At 38.9% G+C, this 27,625-nt stretch overlaps 1 protein-coding gene across 3 annotated transcripts in view; it reads right to left on the reverse strand.

Annotated features, from left to right (window-relative positions):
• Positions 1-1,797: 1,797 nt before the first annotated feature.
• The window catches only part of slk.S (STE20 like kinase S homeolog), a 46,373-nt gene continuing 20,545 nt past the window's right edge, over positions 1,798-27,625 (reverse strand). Inside the window, exons 5-21 of one of the 3 annotated variants that reach the window (XM_041570930.1) lie at positions 26,605-26,677; positions 26,275-26,469; positions 24,940-25,021; positions 24,676-24,807; positions 23,557-24,192; positions 22,432-23,502; positions 21,610-21,740; positions 21,081-21,204; positions 19,839-20,018; positions 14,939-15,031; positions 8,512-8,641; positions 8,038-8,162; positions 7,696-7,884; positions 7,442-7,567; positions 6,949-7,062; positions 5,482-5,728; positions 1,798-2,100 (exon numbers count right to left, since the gene is read on the reverse strand). In XM_041570930.1, the coding sequence (XP_041426864.1) occupies positions 5,582-5,728; positions 6,949-7,062; positions 7,442-7,567; positions 7,696-7,884; positions 8,038-8,162; positions 8,512-8,641; positions 14,939-15,031; positions 19,839-20,018; positions 21,081-21,204; positions 21,610-21,740; positions 22,432-23,502; positions 23,557-24,192; positions 24,676-24,807; positions 24,940-25,021; positions 26,275-26,469; positions 26,605-26,677 (3,548 nt within the window). In that variant the 3' untranslated portion in view covers positions 1,798-2,100; positions 5,482-5,581. Of the gene's footprint in view, positions 2,101-5,481; positions 5,729-6,948; positions 7,063-7,441; positions 7,568-7,695; positions 7,885-8,037; positions 8,163-8,511; positions 8,642-14,938; positions 15,032-19,838; positions 20,019-21,080; positions 21,205-21,609; positions 21,741-22,431; positions 24,193-24,675; positions 24,808-24,939; positions 25,022-26,274; positions 26,470-26,604; positions 26,678-27,625 lie in introns of all 3 variants that reach the window. The other 2 variants (XM_041570929.1, XM_018227421.2) reach the window with 2 other exon arrangements.

Genomic DNA, 27,625 nt, shown 5'->3' on the forward strand with positions numbered 1-27,625 from the left:
TTCCGCAGGAGTAAACGCACTCAGTTATTGCCAATGGAGTTGTATTCACACAGACGCATGTAAGCGCCAACGCAGGTGGGACGCAGCATTCAACCTGCGTTTGGTGCTTACATGAATCTGTGTGAGTACAACTTCCTTGACAATAACTGAGTGCGTTTACCCCTACTACCCGGCTGAAGGGAAGAAAGCGGAACGCAGGGGAGCACACCAAAAAACGCCTATGAGTCCTAAACTACCAGCTCCTCAGTTTTTTCATTTTCTCCTATGGTGGGCTGAGACCCAAACATGCCGCCCATCAAAAAGGCCTTAGATATCCTCCCACACAATCAGAGTCTGCTTCATTGAGAGACGGAGCCACTTAAAGGATTCTGTCATGATTTTTATGTAGTTTTATATCTAAATTTACAAAGCAAATAATTCTTTACAATATAAAATGTCATTACTGAACCAGCAAGTGTATTTTTTTTAGTTGTAATATTGGTGTGTAGGTGCATCTCAGGTCATTTTGCCTGGTCATGTGCTTTCAGAAAGAGCCAGCACCTTAGGATGGAACTGCTTTCTGGCAGGCTGTTGTTTCTCCTACTCAATGTAACTGAATGTGTTGCAGTGGGACCTGGATTTTACTATTGAGTGCTATTATCTTGTGTTAGGGAGCTGCTATCTGGTTACCTTCCCATTGTTCTGTTAGGCTGCTGGGGGGGAAGGGAGGGGGGTGATATCACGCCAACTTGCAGTACAGCAGTAAAGAGTGACTGAAGTTTATCAGAGCACAATTTACATGACTTGGTGCAGCTGGAAAATGGACAATATGTCTACCCCCATATCGGATTTCAAAATTAAATATAAAAAAATTGGTTTGCTCTTTTGTGAAACGGATTTCAATGCAGAATTCTGCTGGAGCAGCACTATTAACTAAAGCATTTTGGGGAAAAAAAATGTTTTTCCAATGACAGTATCCCTTTAAGGTGGATTCTCCATAATAAACAGCAGGTCTTACAGAGGGAATGTAAGTTCAGTGTGAGGAAGGCAAGATCTGACACGGCACATGGGAAATCTGTGACATCTCCCACTTGTCCAGCGAGTGGCTTTGTATGCACATATACATATGGGATCCTCAAAGCAACTCTCAAAAGATTGTTCAGTATCATGGTTTAGGAGAAGGCTACAAAAAGCTACAATATCTCAGAGGTTTAAACTGTCAGTTTCAACTGTAATGAATGGAATCAGGAAATGGAAGGCCACAGGCACAGTTGCTGTAAAACCCAGGTCTGGCAGGCCAAGAAAAATACAGGAGCGGCATATGCGGAGGATTGTGAGAATGGTTACAGACAACCCAAAGATCAGCTCCAAAAAACCCGCAAGAACATCTTGCTGCAGATGGTGTATCTGTACATCGTTCTACAATTCAGCGCAATTTGCACAAGGAACATCTGTATGGCAGGGTGACGAGAAAGAAGCCCTTTTGGAAGTCATTTTGGAACAAAGTGCTTTGGACCGATGAGACAAAAATTGAGTTATTTGGTCGTGGCGGAAGAAGAACACCACATTCCAAGAAAAACACCTTCTACCTACTGTCAAAGTTGGTGGAGGTTCCTTCATGCTGTGGGGCTGTGTGGCTAGGTCAGATGAATTCAACCCAATATCAACAAATTCTTCAGGATAATGTTCAAACATCAGTCACAAAGTTGGTATCATGTAAAAAAGACTTTGTGTCTGTGCTTAGTAAAGAAACCATGTGAGAAGAGTCCTGGTGGCCCACTCATGTCACAGGGAATGGAATACAAAACACAGCAGAACTTATGGTAATAGAATGGTTTATTTACATTAAAATTAAGAACTTTACAGAAAGCCATGGAGTGTTTTTACAAACAGGTTGTGCTTTTTGACACTTTGAGAAAGCAGTTGAGCAGGGCCGGTATTAGAGGAGAGACATGCTGCTCAATAAAGGAATTTCCATAAATTGAGAAATAAAAAGTCCATGTAACATGTAGATCAGTGATGTCCAGCGAGATATCCTCCGACTGTTGGTGGGCTGCTGGTAGTTGCAGTTGGGGACCACAGGTTGGCCGTCCCTGGACACCATCAAATAACTGCTACACACTGCAATGATACATCAGTTGGACTTTCACCAATGCCGTTTTCTTACCAAGGGGGCCCAGGGCCAATAACCTCTTTGCTTTGCTCTAAAACCAGCCCAGGACTATTATCAGTTTATTGGCCACTGACCACAACTGCACATTTCAGGCATTAAAACAATAAAGATAATTTCAGAGAATACAGACATTAATTATTATGTAATGTTTCACCAGTTACCAATACCATTGTGAATATGATAACGTAATGGGGTTCCGATAGAGAATCCCACTTATTTCATGGAGGAGTGTTTGGTCTGTGGCAGAGACATAGCAGGGTGTCGGTGCAAGTTCATGCTGACACAAACATAACAGGCCCCAATTTCTAAACAAGAGCAAGTCACCATTAAACCTACTCCCCCTCCGGCCAAGAAAAACAAAACAAAAACAAAGCATAATGTTACATTTAAAACCATAGTTGCAATATTTTGTGCCAGTTACTTGCACATTACTGTACCCATGGCAGAAACATGCTTGTTTACTTCAATCGTGCACAGAATAAAGTGCACAAGACCCCAATACTTAACACAATAGCAAGTATAATGTACACAGAGTTCTTGGGCCTTATTCACAATAACTGGGGCTTTGCACATTTGTGTGTTAGGGGATTTAACAAACATGGGACCATTTTTGAACCGTAAAAATCTCATAGTATTTTTTTTTCTTTTAGTGTGGGTGCATTCTATGCCCAATTGTGATGATTGTATCCTCTATGGGACTAAATTCTGATTGTCAGAACTGCAAATCCATCTCTCTGCTGCCTAAACTGCAGTTTAAAGCTTAAAGTGGCCATAGACGTAGAGATCCGCGATGTCGTCAAACGAGCAGATCTCTCTCCCCGATATGCCCACATTGAAGTGGGCCATATCGGGCTGATACGATTGTGGGCCCTAAGGCCCAACGATCGGATCATAATGGATCCGATACGGGCGGTCGGTACGCAGGACCGCATACACGTATAGATGTGGCTGCGATCCGACCGGATTTTTTTAACCTGCTTTCGGCTGAATATCGATCGGGGAAGCCCGTCTGATGGCCCCACACACGGGCCAATAAGCTGCTGACTCGGTCTGTCTTCAGCTTTTATCGGCCCGTGTTGGAGGCCTTCAGAATGTAATAAAGGCAAAGTAAAAACTTCTTCAGTCATTGAGACAATGCCAATAATAATACTGTTTCATTTTGTGATTTAAAAAAAAAAAAAATCTTCTTGATAAAATATTCTACCAGATATGTAGCAATGCCATTGAATGTAAAATACAATCTATACTGTACAAGCAGCACGTACAGTATCTAAAATATAGAAAACACAGTAAAGGGAAAGCATTACCGAGGCAGCTAATCAGAGAGAAAGAATAGCTCAAAGTAACAGATTAACCCTTGATATATTGCGATATTCCTTAAAAAAACAAAACCCATGAAAGATGCCACAGAGCTCTTCCATGAATGCATATACAGTATATGGAGTTGAACCGTTTCATTTGTGCAACCTATAAAATACAGTAATGAAGAATAAGCTAGCTGGGCGCCTCAGAGGATCTGGCACAGCTGGAGTGCAGTGGGTTTCCTTCACTTTTCTGATCCAAAGATCTGTATCTTAGAGGCCCATATATCAAAGGCCAAATTTTGAATTCATATGAATTTTTTTTAAATTCTAATATACTCACAATTCGACTGGGAGGTTATATAAAAAAAAATTGCAATGGATAATATTCAATCCAATGGTTCAGAGACAAAAATTTGAATTGTATTAGATTCTTATGAATCTAATTTTTCTCCCGAAAAAAGCCTCAAACGTCAGGAAGGCTATAACATCTCCTAATGGCTCAACGGACCTCTGGCATTTACTTGTACACGAACTCGGCAGGTTTTAGGTGGCGAATATTCGAATTAGGATGGTTTCCATGGTCGAGTTGGGATAAATCTCACATTCGAATTTACATTCGAATAGGGGGATTAAAATTAAAACGTGTGAATTCTGGAATTTGAAAAGTCAAATTTACTATTCAACCCTTGATAAATCTGCCCCTTAGTGTGCCATTTTTAACCTATGGTGCCAGCAGAAGGCAATTTTAGTTTTCGGGCTCATGCTGGTAGAAAGGCAGAAGATGCATGAATTACAAACATGGGGGGAGATCTTTGTGTCTTCAAAGGCAAAGTAAAAGCATTTGAGCAGCAGAACATATACAAATTTGGTTTCCATTGTACATATGTTATTTGTTGCATCATCAGAATATTTGCTGCCAACATGTCATCAGTACTTAAGTATAGTACACATAAATTGAGACCATAGGAAGCATGAATTCTTTGAATAAGAGGACAAGCTTACCGTTTTGCGCAATGGGGCCGCGTACTCATGCCCCAGACCTTGAGCAAAGGGGAGCGACACACAAAACTAGAATAGCGGGCAGGCACCACTCCGGAACACCAAAATCAATCAGTCAGTAGAATCCAGGAGCCAAAATTTTGAAGGTCTTTATTTTACATTATGTATACAATAAAAGCCTGACGAATTTCGTGTCCTCCAAGGACACTTAATCATCGGCTATGATTAAGTGTCCTTGGGGGACACGAAACGCGTCAGGCTTTTATCTTTTATACATACTGCAAGATAAAGACTTTTTGTACTATTCAAAATTTGGGCTCCTGGATTCTACTGACTGATTGATTTTGGTGTTCCGAAGTGGTCCCTGCCCGCTATTCAAGCTTTGTGTACACTCGGTTTGTTCAAGGTGCATTAACCTACTTGTACATATTCTTCTTAATGATGTTAGGATTATGGCACACCAAGCTTTCTGGTCACCACCACACAGAGTAGCAGCAATCTACAAGGGTCACGTTGAATTACAACTGATGGAAAACATCATGAATAGGCCAAAAACCAAGGGCACGGACTAGGAACAGGAACAGCCACCTATAGGAGACTAATATTCATCACCAGAGTCTAAGCAGTAATTCCCAGAACAATACATACTCCACTGACCTAACTGGGACATGGTCAGAATTAAACCCAAGGTTGAAATGACAGACAATCTTATCTAATGATATAAGAAGGCCAAAAAAAAAAAAAAAAAAAGCATATCTTCGTGCAGTGCAATGTGCTTTCAAAATATGTATTTGTATGAAATTCCCAGAATTCTTGCCGATTAATGTGATATCAAAAAGAGCAGCTTAGAAGGGTTTCATTGCAAACATTACAGAAATGGGCCAGATTTTCTAGGATTATCAAAACCTCGGTGGTTATAGACAGATATATATATTGTTTTGGGTATTTCAGTTTACAGAATATACTACAAAAAAAAAAATCCATTTAGCTTTTAACAATACAAAAAAAAAAAAAAAATGGACTTACCAAAAAAATTAAAAACTATTCATGCTTTTCTAAAATGCTGCAAAAGTGGTATATCTTTGAGATAAAATATATTAAAACCTAGAACTGTCAAACTGGCCAGTTATGAGCCGGTAGAGTGCATGCTGGGAATAGGATAAAACTTTGAGATACGGCTTTGTGTTGTAGGGTTAAGGCATTCGGATTCCCCGCTCATTTTAAAAAATACTTCTTGCTCCTGTAGTTTCCTAGCAAACTCTTCTTCCAGTGCCTAAATCACAAAAAAAAAAAAAAAAAAAAAAAAAAAAAAGAGTTAAATTTGTCTGGAGTCTTTGCATCAGCACAATCACTCATTGGGTCCATTTTTTAAGATCTCAAGAATTCGACATGACTCCATTCGATAGGAATGTGTTTCCAGGAAGAATCAAAGAAGGCAATTGCATGCATATACGGGAGTGACTCTATATAAACTACTCGCAATAGCCAACCATTATGAGTAAAGTGTTCACAGGTGGAACATTGTTCTAGAACATTACAGGCTTCCACGGAAAGATGCGGCTCTTTTGGCATCAAGCTCTTTTGAATTTTTAGTGTCTGACCAAACTGAATCAAAACCGTTGCAGTGGTTGGACTTGGCCAACTAAGCCAGGTTTTTTTTTTCTAAGTAAAAACAAAGAATGTGATCAGCAGTGACTGGTATGAGTAGTCTTAAAGGATAAGTAAACCTTCAAAATAAGTGAATGTAAAATTGACGAGGGTGTTATTCTAAGCACGTTTGTAATTTATAATTTATTTATTTTTAATTCCAAGATATAAGGGATACATGTGGTTAATATAAATGAATTTTGTTACAACAGTGCCGCCTGCTGGTCAGTTTTCAACCAGTCTGACCACCAATTAGTCAAGGAAGTTGTCAGGAGAAAGAAAGAGGCTGCTCTGATGTTCTTCTGTTTAGGAAAGGTTTGAGAAAGGTTTCTAATTTTTTTCCAGAGCAGCCTCTCTCTTTCTCCCGACAACTTCCTTGACTCCTTGGTGGTCAGACTGGTCGGAAACTGACCAGCAGGCAGCGCTGTTGTAACAAAAGAATTAAATGTTAACAGTACATTTATCTCTTAATATCTTGGAATTAAAAAATAAATAATGAACGTACATTAGAACATTTTGCAGAATAGCCCCCTCATCAATTTTATATGAACTTATTTTAAGGGTTTACTTATCCTTTAAATGCATTTCTTGCTTGGTGACAATGGCTATAATAAAACTTCACAATGAGGGGGAATGTTGGATTTCTGGGAGATCAAGGAATCTCTTGTTCCAACTAGCCATGACAATAGTAATGTGTGACAGTCTGTATTTAAGAATGGGGAAAGGAAAGAGAATTCAGAGTTTGAAGATTGGCATCTGGTTTGGTTGGCTGAGAATTGCTAGATGAGAAGCAAAGGAAGGGCTGCAGTCAGCAGAATGTACAAATCACTACTTAAGTGACAATACCTTTTTGCGTGGCCTCAGTTTCTCTCTCCACTCCTTCAGTTCCAGAGCATGCTCTTCGTCTAATTCTTTCAGTTTTTGGGTTTCGTGCTCAATTAACAGATGGCATTTTTCATTCTGTCAAAGCAAAGCATTATCTCGTTTGTAGGAAATATCATGCATGGATGTCTTTATCACTTAAATATTGAGTTTTATACTGCTAGCCCTAAGACATTTTAGAGAGACTAGACATTATTTTTAAGAAAAAAATCGTTATTCACTGGAGAATCCTCCTAACGCGTTTCACGTACTCATAGGCATAAATTAGTAATACAAACATTGCATTAAAAAATTATTATATATACATTATTTATATTGACTGATCTGTAAAAAGTAGCAACATCTAGTAGTATATAATAAGTCTGCCATGTCAACCATACTCAGATATTATTCTCCATAACCTAGAACAATTTCTATTCAATGATATTTACTGCATTCACAAACGGCATTGACCAACCTGCAACTGCTGAAGTTCTCGGACATTGGCATCGCACTGAAGCTGCAAGTCCCGCATCTGGTTTTCATGCTTTTGATGCTGAGCTAACCTTTCATTTTTCTGTCTTTTATCCTCTTGAAGGCCAAACTGCAATTAAAAAGGACTGTGGTTGGATCCATGCAATTCTCCTAGATATACTATACACTATAGTGCCCATTCAAGTCATACGACTGTAGCAGAGTAACTCCCAACAAAACATTTTTAGATCGTCTCACCTGTTTAATTTTTTCTCTATCCTGTTCTGGAGACCCAGAGGAATTTATTCTCAAACTTTTCTTAAACATGGCCATCCGGGTTTTTGCATCACCGCGCTGAATTTTAGGTAATCGGCCCCGCTCCTGAGTTTGTCTATTCTTCAGTTCTTCTATCAGCCGCTGATTATACCTTTGCATCTGTTCCATTTCCTAAAATGTGCACAATTAAGATTTCATTAGGACAAACAAACTGTTAAATAAGAATAATAATCAGAAACCCTCCAAATAAACAAAAATTAAACTCAATTAGGTTTGTGAATTGGTGCAGATTTCTTTCTCCGGCACTACATTAAATTCACTGACCTTCTCATGCCTCTTCAATAACTGGTGCCTTTGCATGAAGTACTGGTCTTTTAGCTGTTGCTTCAGTAGCTGGTGCTTCTCCTGTAGGTGGCGTTCTTCTAGCTCCCAGATAGCAGCTTCACGTGCTTATGGAAATAAACAAAAAAAAAAAAAAAAGAAAGGACATGAGATGATATGTATATGAAAACCTATTGTGGGACAATGATGATGAATCTCACAACACCCCCTCCCCCCATATAATATTCCTAGCTAATGGCATCATTGATCATTGCAGCGCATCTTGTCCCTTATGTGACAAGACAACCATGACCAACTGATGTTCTGCAACAGTTGCTAATCACTGTGGTGACAGGCGCATAAAGAGAATGGCTTTGCTTATTGCACCATTAAAGTTAGTAAACAGGAAAGATGAGATGGGGCTGGAAGAAAAAGCCAGTGTCGTTAGCATTCCGTGCTTTCATTTGTTAATTGTACCTCTCATGAGCTGCTGCTTGTGATTCAAGCAATCCCTCTCGATGGTGGCAAGTTCAGTCTTTTGCTGATGGATTATCTTCTTCAAAGAGCCATCCAGCTCCTGCTGCTGCTTTTGTACAAATTCTTGCTCCTATTAGTGAAGAATAAATTACTAACGCAACCAGAGGGAGGTAATACATCTTATTCAGAAGGCTGGGAAATGCTTCTCTGAATTGAAAATAATGACATCTTAACTGAGGAGCATATAAAATGTAAAACTAAAAAAAAAAAAAAAACCACTACAGGATTTATTCGCAATATATTTCTGTATAACTTTATATCATTTTAGCTTTCTTTACTTCTCCCATCTTCAGAATGAATTTTCCATGGTAAGTGTTTCTATTGTTCTATTGCCTTAGGCTAATGAACTTCTTAATTCTTCCACTCCACTACCCAATTAAAACATCACACAAACACACACACACACACACAAATATAAAAGTAAGTTCTACATAAATTGTTGCAACATAGAAAGTTGGGTTTAAAGATACAGCACAAGAGACCTGTACACCAGTGTTTCTATATCTGTTCTACTGCCTTAAGGTGGCCATACACAGGGAGATCCGCTTGTTTGGCAACATCTCTCCCCGATATGCCCACATCGAGGTGGGCAATATCGGGCTGATCTGATCGTTGGGCCCTCGGATCAGGATGGAGGCCATTCGGCCGCTCGGATAGCTGGACCGCATCAACGAAAAGATGTGGGCGCGATCTAACGCAATTTCTTACCCTGCCAGATATCGATCAGGGACGCCCATCGAATGGCCCGCACATGGGCCAATAAGCGGCCAACCCGGTCTGTAAAGAGTAGTTCACCTTTATGTTAAAGAGCAACTATTGATTTACAATATTTTTCCCTTCACAACTGCAGGCGGATGGTGCCTGGGAGAAACAGTATTAATTGCAAAATAAGTCCCTCAGTGAGAAATGTGGTGGCCTGTACCAGGGTCCTACTCTCAATGTGGGACGCCAAGCAGGGGCAAACAAACATATCAAAAAGTATGTTAGCTATAGAAAGTGTTAAGGGGCAGATTTATAAAGGGACTAATTGAAAATTTCAATTTTCACATTTTTTTTATGGTCAAAACTGACAAATTCTAATATGGAATTATCCAGTCGATTTGAGTTTTTTTAAAAAAATTCTATTTCGATTTTCGAGAGTCATCATTCTCTGGCCCTAAGAATTATAATTTGACTATTTGCCAACTAAAACCTGACAAATTACTGTTTAAGCCAATGGGAGAGGCCCAGGGGTCAATTTGGAGTCGTTTGCAGCCTTCCTGACATTCAAGTTTTTTTTGGAGAAAAAACTCCAATTAAGTTTGATAGAATTCGCATCAAATTCGATTCAAGTTTTTGGGTCATTCAGACTTTAACAAATTAGGTTTGTTTTTTTTAAATAAATCTCTCCAAGTCGAATTTCAAATTCATTTGAATTTAGGGGAGGTTAAAAAAAAAACTCTTTTTAAATGTGCCTCCCCATGTGGGCACAGTGCAGGGCTAGAGACAGAAGTGGGGACCCCTTAAATTTTTAAAGGCTTGTGTAAATTAGGAATTGACAATTTACAGTGCCACTGGCAGTATCCCTCTGTAAGGTAGCTGGGAGTTCTTCAAGGAGAATTTAACCCAAACCTTAAAAAACCCCTACCCCCCAACCCTACTTTCGGTGCCTGCGCAGTTTTAAGGAACTGGAATATTACTCCAACTGTGCATGCGTCGAAATTCCGATCTGCTTCCGAAGTTTACAGAGGAAAAGAAGATGGCTGCCGTGAACTCCCGAGGACAGAATCTGCACCGAGGGGAAAGTAAAAAGTTAGGGGCGTTTTCCCCGGGTACCAGGCAGGCTGGGGGGGGGGAGGGAGGGTCTAGGTAGGGTTGGGGGTTTTTAAGGTTTGGGTTGAATTCTCTTTTAAAGTCTGCAGGTTGCTCATCCATAAACACAAAATACCCTTTGCAAATGGCTCTGTCACCCTTCCCGGAAGCTGTCCTATACTGTCCCCCATCAAATCTTGCAGCTCGCTGATTATATATAAATGTAAAAAGGTGCTTTAGGTTTTTTATAGCAGTGCCTGATGCAAATGTGACAACAAAATGAGCGCTGACTCAGTAGAAAACGTACCGGCCTTATATTTACACACCAGGAACACAGGCGTGCTGCTGCCATTTACACAAGAGATAAACTAAATAGAGCAATGAAAAGAGCATGAGTGGATAAAATTGGCATTCCTTAGTAGGACGTCTATTCAAAGGATTTATAATTCAGTTTAAATATAGGCATTAAAAGCGACAATAACTGCCTCCCATTGAAATCCTCCCACACACACAGCACTGCCATATTACGCAGAAGTTGTTGTGTGCGTAGCCTGCTAAGCCCATTCATCTCACAAGTTTTGGTTGATTTTTTCAATGTAATAAAACTAGAATAAAAAGAAAATAGTGGTAGGTAATGATATTTTTTTTTTATTGACTGATACCTTAGGTTAACCTCACCTTAGAAGAGAACTGCATCAGCACATTACTCGCAGCATGGGCATTCGGTATAATCCAATAATTTGGCCAAATCACTGGATCAACATGATTTGTCCCAGTATGTGGCCTATAAAGCCAGGTAAGGATTTAATTTGGAAGAGATCTTGCAGTGTATGTCCAGCTTTATAGTCAAGCAGTCCTGAGTTTTGCCCTGCATGATCCAGGCTCATAAGGAGTGTGCATGCTGATTAGGGATGCACCGAATCCACTTTTTTGGATTCGGCCGAACCCCCGAATCCTTCGTGAAAGATTTGGCGAATACCGAACCCTAATTTGCATATGCAAATTAGGGGTGGGAAGGGGAAAACATTTTTTACTTCCTTGTTTTCTGACAAAAAGTCATGCAATTTCCCTTCCGCCCCTAATTTGCATATGCAAATTAGGGTTCGGTTCAGTATTCGGCCGAATCTTTCACGAAGGATTCGGGGGTTCGGCCAAAACCAAAAAAGTGGATTCGGTGCATCCCTAATCAGCATGCACACTCCTTATGAGCCTGGATCATGCAGGGCAAAACTCAGGACTGCTTGACTATAAAGCTGGACTCCTTGTTTTCTGACAAAAAGTCATGCAATTTCCCTCCCGCCCCTAATTTGCATACGCGAATTAGGATTCGGTTCGGCTGGGCAGAAGGATTCGGCCGAATCCGAATCCTGCTGAAAAAGGCCGAATCCTGGCCAAATCCCTAATGCTGATACAACAACCCCTCGCTACACCACCATATCAAAGAACTAGAGCTACTTGTGGTTCACGTTTAGTGGATCCACACCTCATCTGTATCTGCATCCAAAGCCATTATCAGCCCATTTGTACCCAGAAGGCTCATCTAAGATTTGAGGGATTTCCTCAGGTGTGTCTAAAAGGGGGTGAATTTATTTAAAGGAGAATAAAATGCTCTGCTAGATCAACCCAAACCAGCAGGTATATCAACCAGAAACTTCAGTGCACCTGCAGCCCAATCTTGAAACCCATCTGCATTGTGGTTCTCCTGGAGGCACTGCATCCTTTAGCAGAACCAAGAGCACCCCTACTTCTGAGCTATTAATAATAAAATAAGGGGAATATGGATGATATAGATATTCTGCTAGGAAGGTCATTTTTCATTTAACTTTTTACATTTCTTTGGTGTCGATCAACACCAATGCAACACGTTCATCAGAACTGCTGGAGATCACTTTTCCAATGAATAGATTCCAAAAGGTAAAGAAAGAGACACAGCACCAAGAGAACTAAAAGAAACACACACACACACACACACGAGATTCCTTTGGCTGAGAGAAATGAAAATCAGAATACACAAACACACAAAACCACCACTGACTTACATCCTGCATTTGAGCGTTGAATAGTGTATACGAAGACAAGTGAAAAGACTGTATCATAACTTGGGCAACACCCTGTGGATCAGAATACAATAAAGCCCCGACATCAGAGGCAAGAAACGTATGGCTAAATCATACTGAATAAATGTATATATATGTTTTGCTTCCCCTGCACATTCACCAAGGAGCACATCGGACCCATTAAGGCTAGGGGCAGATGATCCACTTTCTCCTTTTTTCTCCACCCGTGTACAAAATGCATATAGAGAAAGGTGGATTGTCCATCCCACGTGCCCCTACATGCTCAACCGTATTGATCAAAAATGTACAAATAGTGAAGTTATGAGGACCATTAATGTATGCCTTTATAGAATGAAACAATATTTAATACTGTGTTCATATAATGAGTTAAGGGCTTAGGGCCACATGCCTCTACCATTCATTTAGATGGCTACCAAGTAGGGATGCACTGAATCCACTATTTTGGATTCGACCGAACCCTTTGTGAACGATTCCGCTGAATACTGAACCGAATCCTAATTTGCATATGTAAATTAGGGGTGGGAAGGGGAAAACATTTTTTACTTCCTTGTTTTGTGACAAAAAGTCACACGCTTTCCCTCCCTGCCCCTAATTTGCATATGCAAATTAGGATTCGGTTCAGTTGGGAAGAAGGATTTGGCCGAATCCTGCTGGAAAATGCAGAATCCTGAACCGAATCCTGGATTCGGTGCATCCCTACTACCGAGGAATGGAATCTATTGTTGTGAGGAAGTGGTTATTTTCCAGCAGGAAACAGTCATTCCAAAAACTGTACATAATACATAGTAAGTAAGGTTGAAAAAAGACACACGTCCATCAAGTTCAACCTTTTATTTTTTTTTATATATCTGCCTGCCAGTTGATCCAGAGGAAGGCAAAAAAAAACATCTGAAGCCTCACCAAGGGGGAAAAAATTCCTTCCTGATTCCAAAATGGCAATCGGACTAGTCCCTGGATCAACTTGGACTATGAGCTATTTCCCATAACCCTGTATTCCCTCACTTGCTAAAAAGCCATTCAACCCCTTCTTAAAGCTATCTAATGTATCAGCCTGTACAACTGATTCAGGGAGAGAATTCCACATCTTCACAGCTCTCACTGTAAAAAACCCCTTCCGAATAGCAAATTGAATTCTAACAAATGTTCAATGGTTTAACATTTATAATGTCTACTGAAATCACTCTTTGTTTTTTTTCCTGCACTGCTGGTTGTTATTACAGGTACCCTTGAAACAATGTAGCAGTACTGAGCTCCCCTCCAGGCAAGACTACGGGGCAGATTTATTAAGGATCAATTATTAATTAGAATTACCGATTTGTTTTTTGGTGTCAAAATTGACACATTCAAATTTTAATCCCCCAATTGGAATGTAAATTCAAGTGTGAGATTTATCACATCTCGACCATGGAAACCGTTCTAATATTTGCCACCAAAAAGTTGCCAAAGTTCATTTACAAGTCAATGGCAGAGGTCTGTGGAACCATTTAAATATGTTAATTGGTTTCCTAACATTCAAGGAAAACGTAATTAAGGAGTATTCGATTGAATATTATAATATATTTTTTTTCTTAAATAACTTCCTTTTACAGTTGTGAGTATATTCTAATAAAAAAATTCACAGAAATTCGACCTTTGATAAATCTGCCCATACAATTCCAAAAGGGCCTTGCATGTTCCATGAATAACAGGTCTGTACAGAAGAAAAATCACCATATGCAAGGTACGTTGAGAACCGGAGACCAAAGTCACTCTCCTACTACCCTATATTTGATTTTTTTTAAGCTGAAACATGATTTAAACAATAATATTGTTTGTCAGAACTTACTCACCTCAAGCTTACCGTCTTAGAGCAAGTTTCCAAATCATTACCTACCTTTATCTCCCCTGAAACCTCAAACGATTTACAATTAAGTGGACATTCAGACTGTTCAGACTAACAAAACAGATCTAAAATTATGGTTAAAGGGATACTGACGCTAAAAAACTATATATATATTTTTTTTAAATATGAATGTAAATTAAAAGTTACCCATCGGTCATGTTGATCGTACTTTGCCGAGAGTCCTGTTTTTGCAAATAATTTTTAGTTGACTGTCCCATCTAAGCCTTTCAGTTAATGGACTTCTGCTGCACAAATATGGCAGCCCCTCATAGACGAGCACGGGGAGTCAGCTGGGCAATGTAAAAGCTTTGAGCAAATACTTTATGGCAAAGTTATAAGTAGCAAACAAAGCCAATACTATGATAGATGTAAAAATGGTTTAATTTCTGGTGTCAGTATCTCTTTAAGCCATTATATCAACATAATTCGATTGCAAACTGGTTAATGAAAGTAGCTGATGACAGATGAAGTAAGGTGAGCTGCAATCTAGTCTAGGTTTAGATGAACATTAAATGTTAGTTGACAGGCAGTTTTTCAGGCTCTCGCAAAAATCAGGGAAGAGCTAGACAGCTTCTCTAGTTCTCTACGTCTGAGAGCACCAAGCGACTGCCGTTACCTGAGCATGCTGGCTTTGTGCAAGCTCCTCTTTCTTGCGTTTCATGAGCTCTTTTCTCAGCTCTTTGGGCGCTTTCTCCACTTCATTTATTACCTACAGTGTAAGCATGCAGAAGGTGGGGAAACAAAACCTGCTTTCTACTAAGGAAAGTGCTTATAGGAAGCAAGTGAGTGACCAACACCACCACGTGAGATGCGTCTGCAGGGTGTGTCTTTATGTTTAGTCATGAGAATGAAAAAAAATAAGTCAAAGCTTGTGTTTTTGAAGCATTCAATACACCAGTCCTCATTCCATGTACCACAAAGGCCTAGATTTTAAGAAAACTTCACTTTAATCTACTATTGCAAAGTATATATAAAAAGTGATTCTACAGGAAACAATGTTCCCATACCTGTATATAATCTCTCTCAACTAGGGATACACCAAATCCAGGATTCTGCCTTTTTCAGCAGGATTCAGATTCGGCCGATTCCTTGTGCCTGGCTGAACCGAATCTGAATCCTAATTTGCATATGTACAACATATTACCGTTAGCAAGAATGCTCAGGACCTGGGGGTTTTCTGGATAACGGATCTTTCTGTAATTTGGAACTTCATACCTTAAGTCTATTAGAAAATCATGTAAACTTTACATTTTAAATTAAATGTAATAGGCTGGTTGTGCTTCCAGCAAGGATTAATTATATCTTAGTTTGGATCAAGTACAAGCTACTGTTTTATTATTACAGATCATTTTTTTTTTTTTTCAATTTAGATTATTTGGGTAAAATAGGATAAAATCTATGGGAGATGGACCTTTCCTAATTCTGGATAACGAGTTTCCGGATAACAGATCCCATTGCTAACAGAAGTCACAGAGGAGATTAATGACCTCATAAAGGCAAAAGCCAAGTGCTTTCTAGGAGTTATGGAACCGTGGAGGGATATTTCTAATGCCCCTATATTATATAGTTCCTATAATAAAAAATTTTTTATGGGCCACGTGACATCACAGAGCACAATTTATAAGGATATAATTTGCAGGATATTGATATTAACTTTTAACTGAAAGTGTGTGGAAGGCCAGTGATATGTGGAATGATTTGCCACTTTTAATATGATATGGTTAGCCAAACAGCATACTGAGAGAGTAGATGTATTTAGAAATGTATAAATGTTATGCAGCAGGCAGCAGTGTAACATGGTGCAGGCAGTGAAGAATATCCTAACAGCAAGGATGTCAATAGAATGTTGAATGTCGAGACCTAGAGCAGCCTATCAAACTCATACACCTCCATCTGCCGTTCATTAAAGCTCCCACCATCCCCTGCTGGATATGTTGGGGGTTTTATTGAAATCTGCTGGATGGCCGTGAGTTTGTCTTGATCCCTAGCCAGAAGTACAACCATAAATGTAGACAGACTGATAACAGAACATTATGTGCATAATGTTTATTAAATGGATTTTTTTTTTTTGAAAAATTAGGCTGCTCTTGATTACAAAAGCAGTAAACCTAAAATACAATGCAACTGAAATTTGGAACATTCACAAGTGTGTGTCCTCTGCAGAGGAAGCCATTCTGGAACTAAGGTACCTGGTGACATCACTGCAGTGCACATTAAAGGAGAAGGAAAGGCTAAAATTAAAGGAGAAGTAAACCCCTTATTTAAAAAAAAAAAACCTACCCCCCCACCCTACATACACCCTCCCTCCTCTCCCCCAGCCTAGCTGCTACCCCAGGCAAATGCCCCTAACTTTTTACTTACCCCTCAGTGCAGATACACGGCATCAGAGTTCAAGGGTGCCATCTTTGTCTTCTTCAGGCTTCATCGGGTCTTCTTCTGGCGCTTCAGCAATTTTCGCAACTGTCTGTGCATGCCAGTTGATAAAAACCCGAAGACTGCTCCAACTGCGCATGCAACGATACGGAACTTACTTCCCGATGAAGACTGAAGAGAAGATGCCTGCTGTGAACTCAGATGCTGTGAATCTGCACCGAGGGGTAGGTAAAGAGTTAGGGGCATTTGCCTGGGGTAGCAGCTAGGCTGGGGGGGGGGGTCTATGTAGGGTCTTTTAAATAAGTGGTTTACTCCTAATTTAAGTAAGCTTTATCAGAAAGTTCTTTATAAATATTCTCATTTTCTTTTCATCTTTCTATCTATTTATATCTGTGGTATTGTATTATTTTTGTAAAATCTGTTTAAAAATAAAATAAAAAAAAAAGAAAAAAAGAAAGGTCTTTATAAATACACCAGTAAACCCTCAAAGTAATGCTGCGAGTCTTCTGTCACAAGAAACACCACATTTCTTTCCTTCTATTGTGTACTCATGGGCTTCTGTATCAGACTTCCTGTTTTCAGCTTAAACCTCCAGGGCTAGGGCTTGAGCATGCTCAGTTTGCTCCTCTTTCTCTTCTATCCTCCCTGCTGTAATCTGAGCCCAGAGCTATGAGTGATCAGGGAGAGACTCGGGCAAGAAGTGATGTCACACCAAGCTAATATGGCAGCTGCTATCCTAAACAAAGAAAGGGAGCTTCTAGAGCGGTTTACTCAGGTATGGTAAAGCATTCTGCAGAATAAATATAGTGTTATAGCTGGCACTATTTTGGCAATAAACTGCTTCAGTAGCTTTCCTTCTCCTTTAAAGGCTTCTGTCAGTGTGCTTTAGTAGGTGACAAGAATTTTATTAGGACTAATGTTCACATTAACGATCAAAGATATATAATGCAATTTATTTAATTCACACAAGTTTCAGAACCCATATTTGTGAATGTTACTTAAGGCTTGCTTATCAAAAACATTTCATATTTTAGGTTTAATGTTCATTTTAACAACCAACCACTTTTAATGATGTGTAGAGAAAACAAAAGGACTAAGATAAAAATAATAAAAAAAAAAAGAAAAAGTACAGAGGATGCATAGCTGTTAAGCTGAAACCAAAAAGAATGTATTCCCGCCACCTGTAACCCTCATACCATGTCAGAGGTAGACAAATATAAGGCAAACTACAACACCAGCATCCTTAAGATCCAACCACCAATAAATAGAAAAGCTCACAATATGTACAGGGAAGTAAACGTGAAAAAAACAAACAAAAAAAGATTAAAATAATTAATACACAAATGTATATAATTTATAATGAAATTAACTCTGCATTTATCTTTTAAATTAAATCAAAGAATTAATCAATTGACCTGATATGAAATGCAAACTTATCATGAAAACAGAATTATTCCTTGTGTGGACTGTACTATTCAAGGCTGTCATGGCAGCAGTGATCAAATATCCCTTGTGCCACAACCCTAAAGAAGAGTTTTCAGGCGACGTGATATCTAGTTTCTGTGCCATATACTACATAGTAACAGATTCATCAATGTAGTTATTTAGAATTAACACACAGATGAGAGCTGCATTTGCCCAAAATGTGATTATAAAACCAGAGAAGCAAGGAGAACAAATTATATAAATATAAAAAATTGTGGGAGGAGGCTACAAAAAAATGAAAATCACCCTCACGTTAAGGGATAGTTATACATAAATTACATTTTAGCTTTATTTAAGCTAATGCAATTTAAGCCAAGTCAAGTTTATTTTTTATTTATACATAATATCAAATCTTAGTGAAACCCAACAGGGTTGGCTGACAATACAGCAGCACAGTTTGATCAAGTAAGTGATACACGGGGACAGATTTATCAAAATGTGAGATTAGAAATCAATACAGATTTTTAGAATCGTATTTATGCATGTAGTTCACCATACATTGTCAATTCGTAAACACATCGGTATAGCGTATAAAGAACCAACAATAATAATGAAAAATAATCTAGCTCCTATGTATTTATAAAATTGAATTTAGTATTAAAAGTAAGAAAGTTCACAACATACAGGGTGAACTATACATAAACAGCCAACAAGGCAATGGATACAATTGCTTAAGGCATGTATAGTAATAATTAATGGCATTGCTTTCTACTAATCCTTTGCATGAGTGCATCTCACTGAACAATGTTACTTTGTGGGGCGGTAAGCATTAAACTGAACATGTCTTTTAACAGTCAGATGTCATGAATAATATGGCGACTAATCTCCCCGAATCTGCCTGTATGGCCTGACCCTTAAATGACAGTTAAACTACAGAAGTAGCTAGAAATGTTGTACATTATGTTTTGTGCTTCTGTACCAGCCCCAGGCAACCACAGTCCTTTATCAGTAAAGATCTGTATCTCCAAAGATGCCCCAGTAGCTCCCCATCTTCTTTTCTGCTGATTCACTGCATATGCTCCATGGTGTTGTCAGTTACTGAGCTTAGGGACCCACTCACAATATACAGTACACATAGAATAGAAATGTCACAATATAAGGCTGATTAATAATTAATACAAATAATTACTACATGGCAGCACAGAGACCAGTGCAATTAGCATCAGAATTTAATAATCAGCCCTGTAGCATCATCTTATATTACAGACCAACCTCATTTTCTGCTGGATAATTTGTGATGACCCTTAAGCTTAGCTTCTCAACAGCTGCTCAGAGGCCACTAAGCTTGTGAGTGTCGCAGACACTGTCCAAGATGGTGACCCCCTGTGACAAGTTTGAAGTCCTGAATCAATGCTGCTATTGAGAAGCTGAAACTTTAGGCTGGTGCAATAAGTGCAGTATATAAAACACGGCATTTTTAACCCTATTCATTTTTAGGGTTTAGTTGTTGGAAATACAACCTATAAAATCCTGAGCAAGTTTCATTTGTGAAGAATGCAGGGAATTGTAGGTTGGAGTTTTATACAACAGCAAACTTTTATTTAATAGAAAAAAAGAAGTGCATCAGCATTCATAGCTCTGAAATGTATTTAAACAAACAAGCACGTAAAGCATCTCAACCTGATGTAATGACCGAGTAAATTCATTAAGAACCATACCTCTTTTTTTCGATTTTTTAACACGCTTTGAAATTTGGAGTACTCCTTATCCTGTTCTCCCTTTATACGCTTGGCTTCATCTCTCAGGCGTGTTGTATGCTCCTGTTCTAACCGTTCAATGGTCTGTTTCTGCTGCTTTTCCAGGTTTTCGATATCTTGATCATACTGGCGTTTCTTGCTCTTAACACAAAACAATGCCGTAAAGTAGGTTTTTATTTCCAGCACAAAGTTTAAGTTAAAACTGCAATATGAACACAGTAGATACTAGGGACGCACCGAATCCACTATTTTGAGTCCTTCACAAAAGATTTGCATATGCAAATTAGGGGTGGGAAGGGGAAACCATTTTTTACTTCCTTGTTTTGTGACAAAAAGTCACGCGATTTCCCTTCCCACCCCTAATTTGCATATGCAAATTAGGATTCGGATTCGGCAGAAGGATTTGGCCGAATCCAAATCCTGCTGAAAGACCGAATCCCGAACCGAATCCTGGATTCGGTGCATCCCTAGTAGATACGTGTATACAAGTATATTTGGTTACTCAGAACTAAATGTATTTTCTTGATGAAGTGCAAAATCCAAATCGTACATAATAAATTAACTTTGCAACAGTTTTTGACCAGTTTTTCGAAGATTTAAGTTAGTTAGTATCAACTAACGCAGTACACTGGAAGAGAGGTTTGTCATCCTGGGTTACTGTTACTATGAAACACCAGAGGATGAAAAAATTAAACTAAAAAAAAGGTATGAGAAGTCTTCCCATTATTTAGGGAAGCTGTTAAAGGAATTGTTCAGTGTAAAAATAAAAACTGGGTGCAAAATAAAAAATGTTTCTTAAATAGTTAGTTAGTCAAAAGTGTAATGTATAAAGGCTGGAGTGACTGGATGTCTATCATAATAGCCAGAACACTACTTCCTGCTTTGCAGCTCTCCTAGTTTCCAATGATTGGTTAACAGGCAGTAACCAATCAGTGAATTGAGAGAGGGGCACACGGGCCATAGCTGTTGCTCTTGAATCTGAGCTGAATGCTGAGCATCAATTGCAAACTCGCTGAACAGTTATGTCCCATGGGGCCCCCCTTAAAGTCGCTGACTAACTCAGAGTTAGAGAGTTGAAAAGCAGGAAGCAATGTTGTGTTCTGTTATCTTAGACATCCAGTCCCACAAAGGTCAGGCTTAGATGCCATGTACACCCGCTTCTGATGTTGCACACTAAGCAAGCAATATGTTAATGAAATCTACCGTCATTTCCTGTTCAAAACGCTTGAAGATCTGTTCCCTCTGCTGCAGTAGCTTGTTGCTAAGAAGCTGCTGTGCTCTTTGCTCCTCTTTCTGTAACAGTCGCAACTCGCGCAGCTCTTGTCGCCTTGATGAAATTAATTACTGATTAATTGTCATGCATGTATTGTATATCAATAACAAAGTTACAGGCAGTACTACGAGGTCTATGACATGCCCAACATTTTCATTGGCCTTATATAAGTAAATCAAAGTGCAACTACCCACTGCAGATAACAGAACACTGAATAAGGACACAAGTTTTGGACGTAATTTTTCTTAAACCACTTCCCATTCGAATTTCAAGTATATTTGAATTTATTAGAGTAAAAAAACAAAATGCACATGCATTCGAAATTCGATAAATGGGCCTCTAAAACTTTATTAACAATTTCTTAACAGAAACATTCAAATATGTATAAAGTGATAAGGCTGTCGGCCTTTTTTCATTTTAAATTAAATGGAATAAAAAGAGCTTTATCTCTAAACATACCGTAGGAAGCGCATCTCTTCACTCTTAGAATCGTTATCTGTAACTATTTTTGATGTAGTAACACTGACTTCGACCCCATCTACTATAAATTTACGCGTTTTTTTCAAAGTTTTCTTCTGTCTTTTACTGTCCTAAATTAATGGAAAAAAAACAGAACAGGTAGATTATGAACAAGCCAATGAAAAATTTTAATTTTGTTTGATAATAAACCTGAATAGGTTTACACATAATCCCACTCACTTAAATAATGAGAGCCAAGTGGAAATTAAGAGGATACATTTGACTGTCTACAAGTAGAAGCGAGGATGAAATGTAATTTATTACATTCTGTACTGTGATCTCAGGAATGATAAGCTTTTCATTATATACAATATTATATTAAATATATAAATATATATCTCTCTCTCTATCTATCTCTCTCTATATCTCTCTCTCTCTCGATATAGATATCTCTCTATATCTCTCTCTCTCTCTATCGGTGTGTATATACACACACACACACACACACACGAGAAATCATTCAAATTTCATCACAGCATTCAGTGAGGAAGGTGAAATGGTTTATGTGCGATTTTCAATATTATTATAAATAAATACACACAAACTTCAACGCATCTCACATGGGACTCTCTGTGTCCCATTCCTTACTACTCAATCATTCCCCATGTTTCACAGCTCATTCTTCCTCACACACACACCCTTCTTCGTTGGTCTTTAATTTCATATCCTTCTTGTTTTTTCTTTAATCCTTCTCCCACAACCATCACACACAGAATAACATTTTAAAAATGACTAAAATGTGCCTTCAAGCAGCTATTGTACCTGTATGGATAATGATCCAGATTCCTTGCCTTTACTGAGGAAGCTAGATATAGACAAATTCAAGTCCATGCTTCCGCTGTCATTTGTAGAACCCATACCAGAATCTGAATCTGTTTCAGGCTGTTTTAGGTTATGTTCAGGCTCTGATCTGGAGGTTTCTGATGTGCTGGTGGAGCTTGTATTGTCTTTCTCTTCCTGATCGGCAGATATAACACTAATAATGGGTACAGAAGGCTGAAGTTCATTATCACAAGGTGGACTTTGTTCTGATTCTTTATTTTGTTGGGAAACACGGTCTGGATTTTTATTTAGAACATCTACATTATTATCATGAATCTCATTGTTGGTTTCTTTAAACTTGGACTCCTCAGAGTTTGTTAGAGAGGCACCTTCTTCTGAAGGCAGAATGTCATTTACTTGACCAGCATTTTCTAGTACTTGGTCGGTCAAAGAAGTGCTTGCAACGGTTATGTCCTGCTTTTTTTCTGAGCATATACTATTTTCATTTAATTCATTAGCAGCCTTAGGATTTCCACAAGAATCTTTATTAGACATTTCACTATTTTCTAAAACAGCTTCAGGATTCTCACCAGTTGAATCAACAATTTCATCAAGTATTACTTCAACTGTACCATTTTCTTTAGGAATATTCTCGGTCCTTTCATTTTGTGCTTCTAAAGAGTCATTTATATAACCTCTCTCGCTAACTTCAGCATTTTCATTTTCAAGGTTTTCAGTGATGTTAAGGTTTTCTGCTTTTTCTTCTTTCTGTGTTTCAATTATTACTAAAGGAACACCCTCTACTAACAAAGGATCAGCAGGAATAACCTTAGCTTGATCAGTTATCTGTTGACTTTCACTTTCGAGAGTGGTCTTTCCTGTACCTTCTTCTGGAAGTGAAGATATGTCTTCACTCTCTTTTTTCAGGTTATCAATGGCTGGTTCCACAACAGGGATATTACTGTCTTCTTTCTTTTCTTTGACTATATCCTGAATGCTATTATCACCATCACTTAGTGCCTTATCAGGACTGAGAATTTCCTGAACTACTTCTGCCGGATCTTTGTTGACCTGATCCCCGGATGCATCTTTGTTGGCCTCATCCCCGGACGCATCTTTGTTGGCCTCATCCCCGGACGCATCTTTGTTGGCCTCATCCCCGGACGCATCTTTGTTGGCCTGATCCCCGGACGCATCTTTGTTGGCCTGATCCCCGGACGCATCTTTGTTGGCCTGAACCACGGACGCATCTTTGTTGGCCTGATCCACGGACGCATCTTTGTTGGCCTGATCCACGGACGCATCTTTGTTGGCCTGATCCACGGACGCATCTTTGTTGGCCTGATCCACGGACGCATCTTTGTTGGCCTGATCCACGGACGCATCTTTGTTGGCCTGATCCACGGACGCATCTTTGTTGGCCTGATCCACGGACGCATCTTTGTTGGCCTGATCCACCGACTCATCTTTGTTGGCCTGATCCAATGACGCATCTTTGTTGGCCTGATCCACTGACACATCTTTGTTGGCCTGATCCACCGACGCATCTTTGTTCACCTGATCCACAATTACATTTTTATCTCCTTCTTCCTTTGCTTTTGCAGATTCCTTAACATTGTCTCGATCTATAACTTGATTTCCAACTACAGTAGGTACAGCTTGCTCAGAAACAGGCTCTAACGTTGAGGTATTCTGGGAGAGTTTGTCATCTTCTAAGCTAGCAATGCTTAGGTCTGATGAAGCTCTCTTATCTGGAACAGGCTAAATGGATCATAAAAATATAAACATTTATAAAGTATACCACCACAGAAATTATAATACAATTTAGCTTAATAAAATATGGCCTGGTAGCCAAAACTATGAAAAAAAAAAAAAATCTTATTCATATATTTATTTTAATTAAAATTCAGTAGAAAGATATATGTATATATAGCAGTCATTTCAACAACTCAAGGCCCTGCTTAACTTCTACAAAGTCTCCTGCTCAAAATAAAAATTACATTAGCAGCCAAATATCACATTGCAGCAATCTGTCTGGCTTCTACAGTTCTAACTGTAGCGCAGACCTCATTGGACAACAAATGGAATACTGAAATTAAATGTTAATATAAAACTGATCAAAGTGCTGGCCCACTTTCCATCTTGGAGTTGAGAATTTATTCAAATGGCCACAAGTAAAATATGTGATCAAGTTCTAAAAAGACATAATATGCACAAGAACTTACATTTAAATATCACACTTACTAAAGAACTTTCTCCATCATCTTCCTCTTCATCCTCTTTAGACTCTTCTACCTCTTCTAACACTTCAGCTTTGGCCTCTGCTATTAGTTCTCGAACGGGCTTGTTGGAATTTACCGTAGACACAAACGGGTGCTAATATTTCAAGGTGATAAGCAGAATGATAAACAGAACAAAATATTTCTCAATCAGAAATTTCAGTTATCTGAAAATTCTGCATGGCAGTGTTTAAATAAATACTCAATGCATTTTCTTGCCTCTTACTACCTGTAGCAACTGAGCGGTGGTCCACCTTGCATCCACATTCTTCTCCAAACATTTCTTTAGGAAATCATTGAATTCTGCTGACCTGACATTGGAAATACAAGATACAAATGTAGCCACTCCATATTCTTCTTAAAAGGAGAAGGAAAGTCATCTTGCACTTGGGAGTGCCAAATGTTAGGCAAGTGATTGTATTTCTTTACCTGAAACCCTGGGCCGGTGCTCAGCAGAAAACTGCACCGACTGCTATCCTCTTCCGGCTTATGCATGTGCAGTTGAATGAAATAGTCAACTTTTTAGTTAAAGTTCGGCTTTCCATTTTACTGCGCATGTGCAGACGCGAGAAGAGGAAGGCGGAAGAGGATCGCTCCGTGGTGCTCACTGGTATAACCCCGGGCCGGTGCAGTTTTTTGTGGATAGGGGCACTGGCCCAGGGTTTCAGGTAATCCAATACAATCACTTGGGGGTGCCTAACATTTGGCACCCACAAGTGCACAAAGACTTTCCTTCTCATTTAAAACATTTAAATGAAATACTTGAGAGAGAGAAGAAAAAAAGTGTTACTTCTGTCTTGCCAAATATTTTTTTAGACTGGTCATGGTCTTGTCTTGGTTTACTGAAGAAATTTTAGATATCCTTTGAACTCTCAGAAAACAGAGATAAGGATGAATTACTCTTTATTTGAAATATCTGCAAAAAGTACAAACACTGCAGGATATTTCAAGAGACTTTCACGTCTCTTATCATCATCCTTATGTCACACAAACACAAAATAGTTTTTGCGTGACATAATGATGAAGATACATTTTTACATAATCCAACTCATTTAATAAAACAGGTGATAAACTGCACAAGTATAGTTGCTCATATAAACAATGAGACCTTTGCCATCATTTTACAATTTATAAAAATGAAATTGCCGATTGTGTGCTATGGGTTTACTGCACTGGTGCGATTTAGCATGTGTTTTGTAACCGAGCCCTACAATTTGTAATTTGTTAAAAGATACTGTACTTTAATGTAAAAAAAAAAAAAAAAAAAAAAAAACAGTTGAAGGCCTTCTTTGTTTGCTGAAGTGTATAATCATGTATACAGTAAAATTTTATAATTGTATGCAATGGGCCTGCAGTCCTTTTCCAAAATCTTCACCAGGTGCAAACCAGATGTGGAATCTCCGCTAACTTCCTTTCAACAGTAATAGTCAATAGTCGGCAATGCTAATTTACAGTTTAAATACAGTCTAGAAAGATCCTTTGCAAATAAGGTCAGTATGAACAAAAATATTCTAGCAGGTTAAAAATATAAGTCGATTTTCTAAGAAGCACAAGAAACACCTACCATCTTGATGGCTGTGCTAAAGTAGGGGGTTCAGCTTTTGCAATCTTTAACAGCACCCTCATCGGATTTAATTCATGGTGAGGAGGTTCTATCTGGGCCATTTCTATTAAAGTGACACCAAGCGACCAAACATCGGCTTTAAAGTCATAAGGCCTGTCTTTAGAAGTCTCACACATTACCACTTCTGGGGCCATCCTACACAAGCAGAAAGAGAGAGAGAATAATTAAATTTAAAGTATGAGCAAAAATGATTTTAGTGGAATAAACATTTGCCTTTAAATTATACATTTAAGTCTATTATAAATCATCCAAAAAATTTAACTGGCTTACCAATAAGGGGTACCAATAAATGAATCTCTTCTCTGCATTGTTTTTGTATTTTTAGCAGATACACCAAAATCAGCTGTAAGATAAACAATAATACCAAATTATATAGAAGCTCTTTCTATTCATACTTTTTATATTACAGAAAATAATATATACATGTATATACTATGCTGTTGTGAATATGTTCTGTGACCTCTGTAAATATTGAGAAGGCAGGGAAAGTTTCATAGGAAATATACTTTGGCCCATAAAATCGAGCATTTTGTAAGGTTTACCTATATTAATGAAATGTAATCTTTGCGCAAAACGTTTGCTCTCTGGTGCTGATCACCGACCAGAAGCATGCATACTATAAGCCTAGACCAGAGAGGAGGAGCATAATCCTTTTCAACGGTCAGCACCACAGACAGGACTCAAATCCAATTCTGTCTTTGAAAGACGGGTACTGGAAAACAGTGATTTGGAAAAAAACGTTGCAATGTTTGGGGAGGTGGGCTTGTCCAGGTACACTATGTGGGCTAAAGGGGTTTAGCTCTCCTTTAAGACCATGTAAGGGTAGATACTACTGGGCAACCACAGGACCACCATCAACAGAATATATACAGGTATGGGATGCATTATCCAAGTCTGATTGGGACCTAGGGTTTTCGGATAAGTGATCTTTCCCAAATCAGACTTAAAGGAGAAGGAAAGGCTTGGTGCACTTGGGGGTGCCAAATGTTAGGCGCCCCCAGCGATTGTATTGACTTACCTGAATGTCTGTCTTTGTGCAGCTGCACATGAGCAGTAGAACAAAAAGCTGAACTTTAACTGAAAAGTCGGCTATTTCGTTCAACTGCGCATGCGTTTGCCCCGGGAAATTTTAAGAAAGAAGAAGCCGGAAGAGGATCGCTCCGTGGTGCTCACTGGTATAACCCCGGGCCGGCGCAGTTTTCTGCCGATAGGAGCACCGGCCCAGGGTTTCAGGTAAGTCAATACAATCACTTGGGGGTGCCTAACATTTGGCACCCCCAAGTGCACAAAG

This window comes from Xenopus laevis, chromosome 7S (assembly GCF_017654675.1).
Source record: "Xenopus laevis strain J_2021 chromosome 7S, Xenopus_laevis_v10.1, whole genome shotgun sequence".
Taxonomy (NCBI): Eukaryota; Metazoa; Chordata; class Amphibia; order Anura; family Pipidae; genus Xenopus; species Xenopus laevis.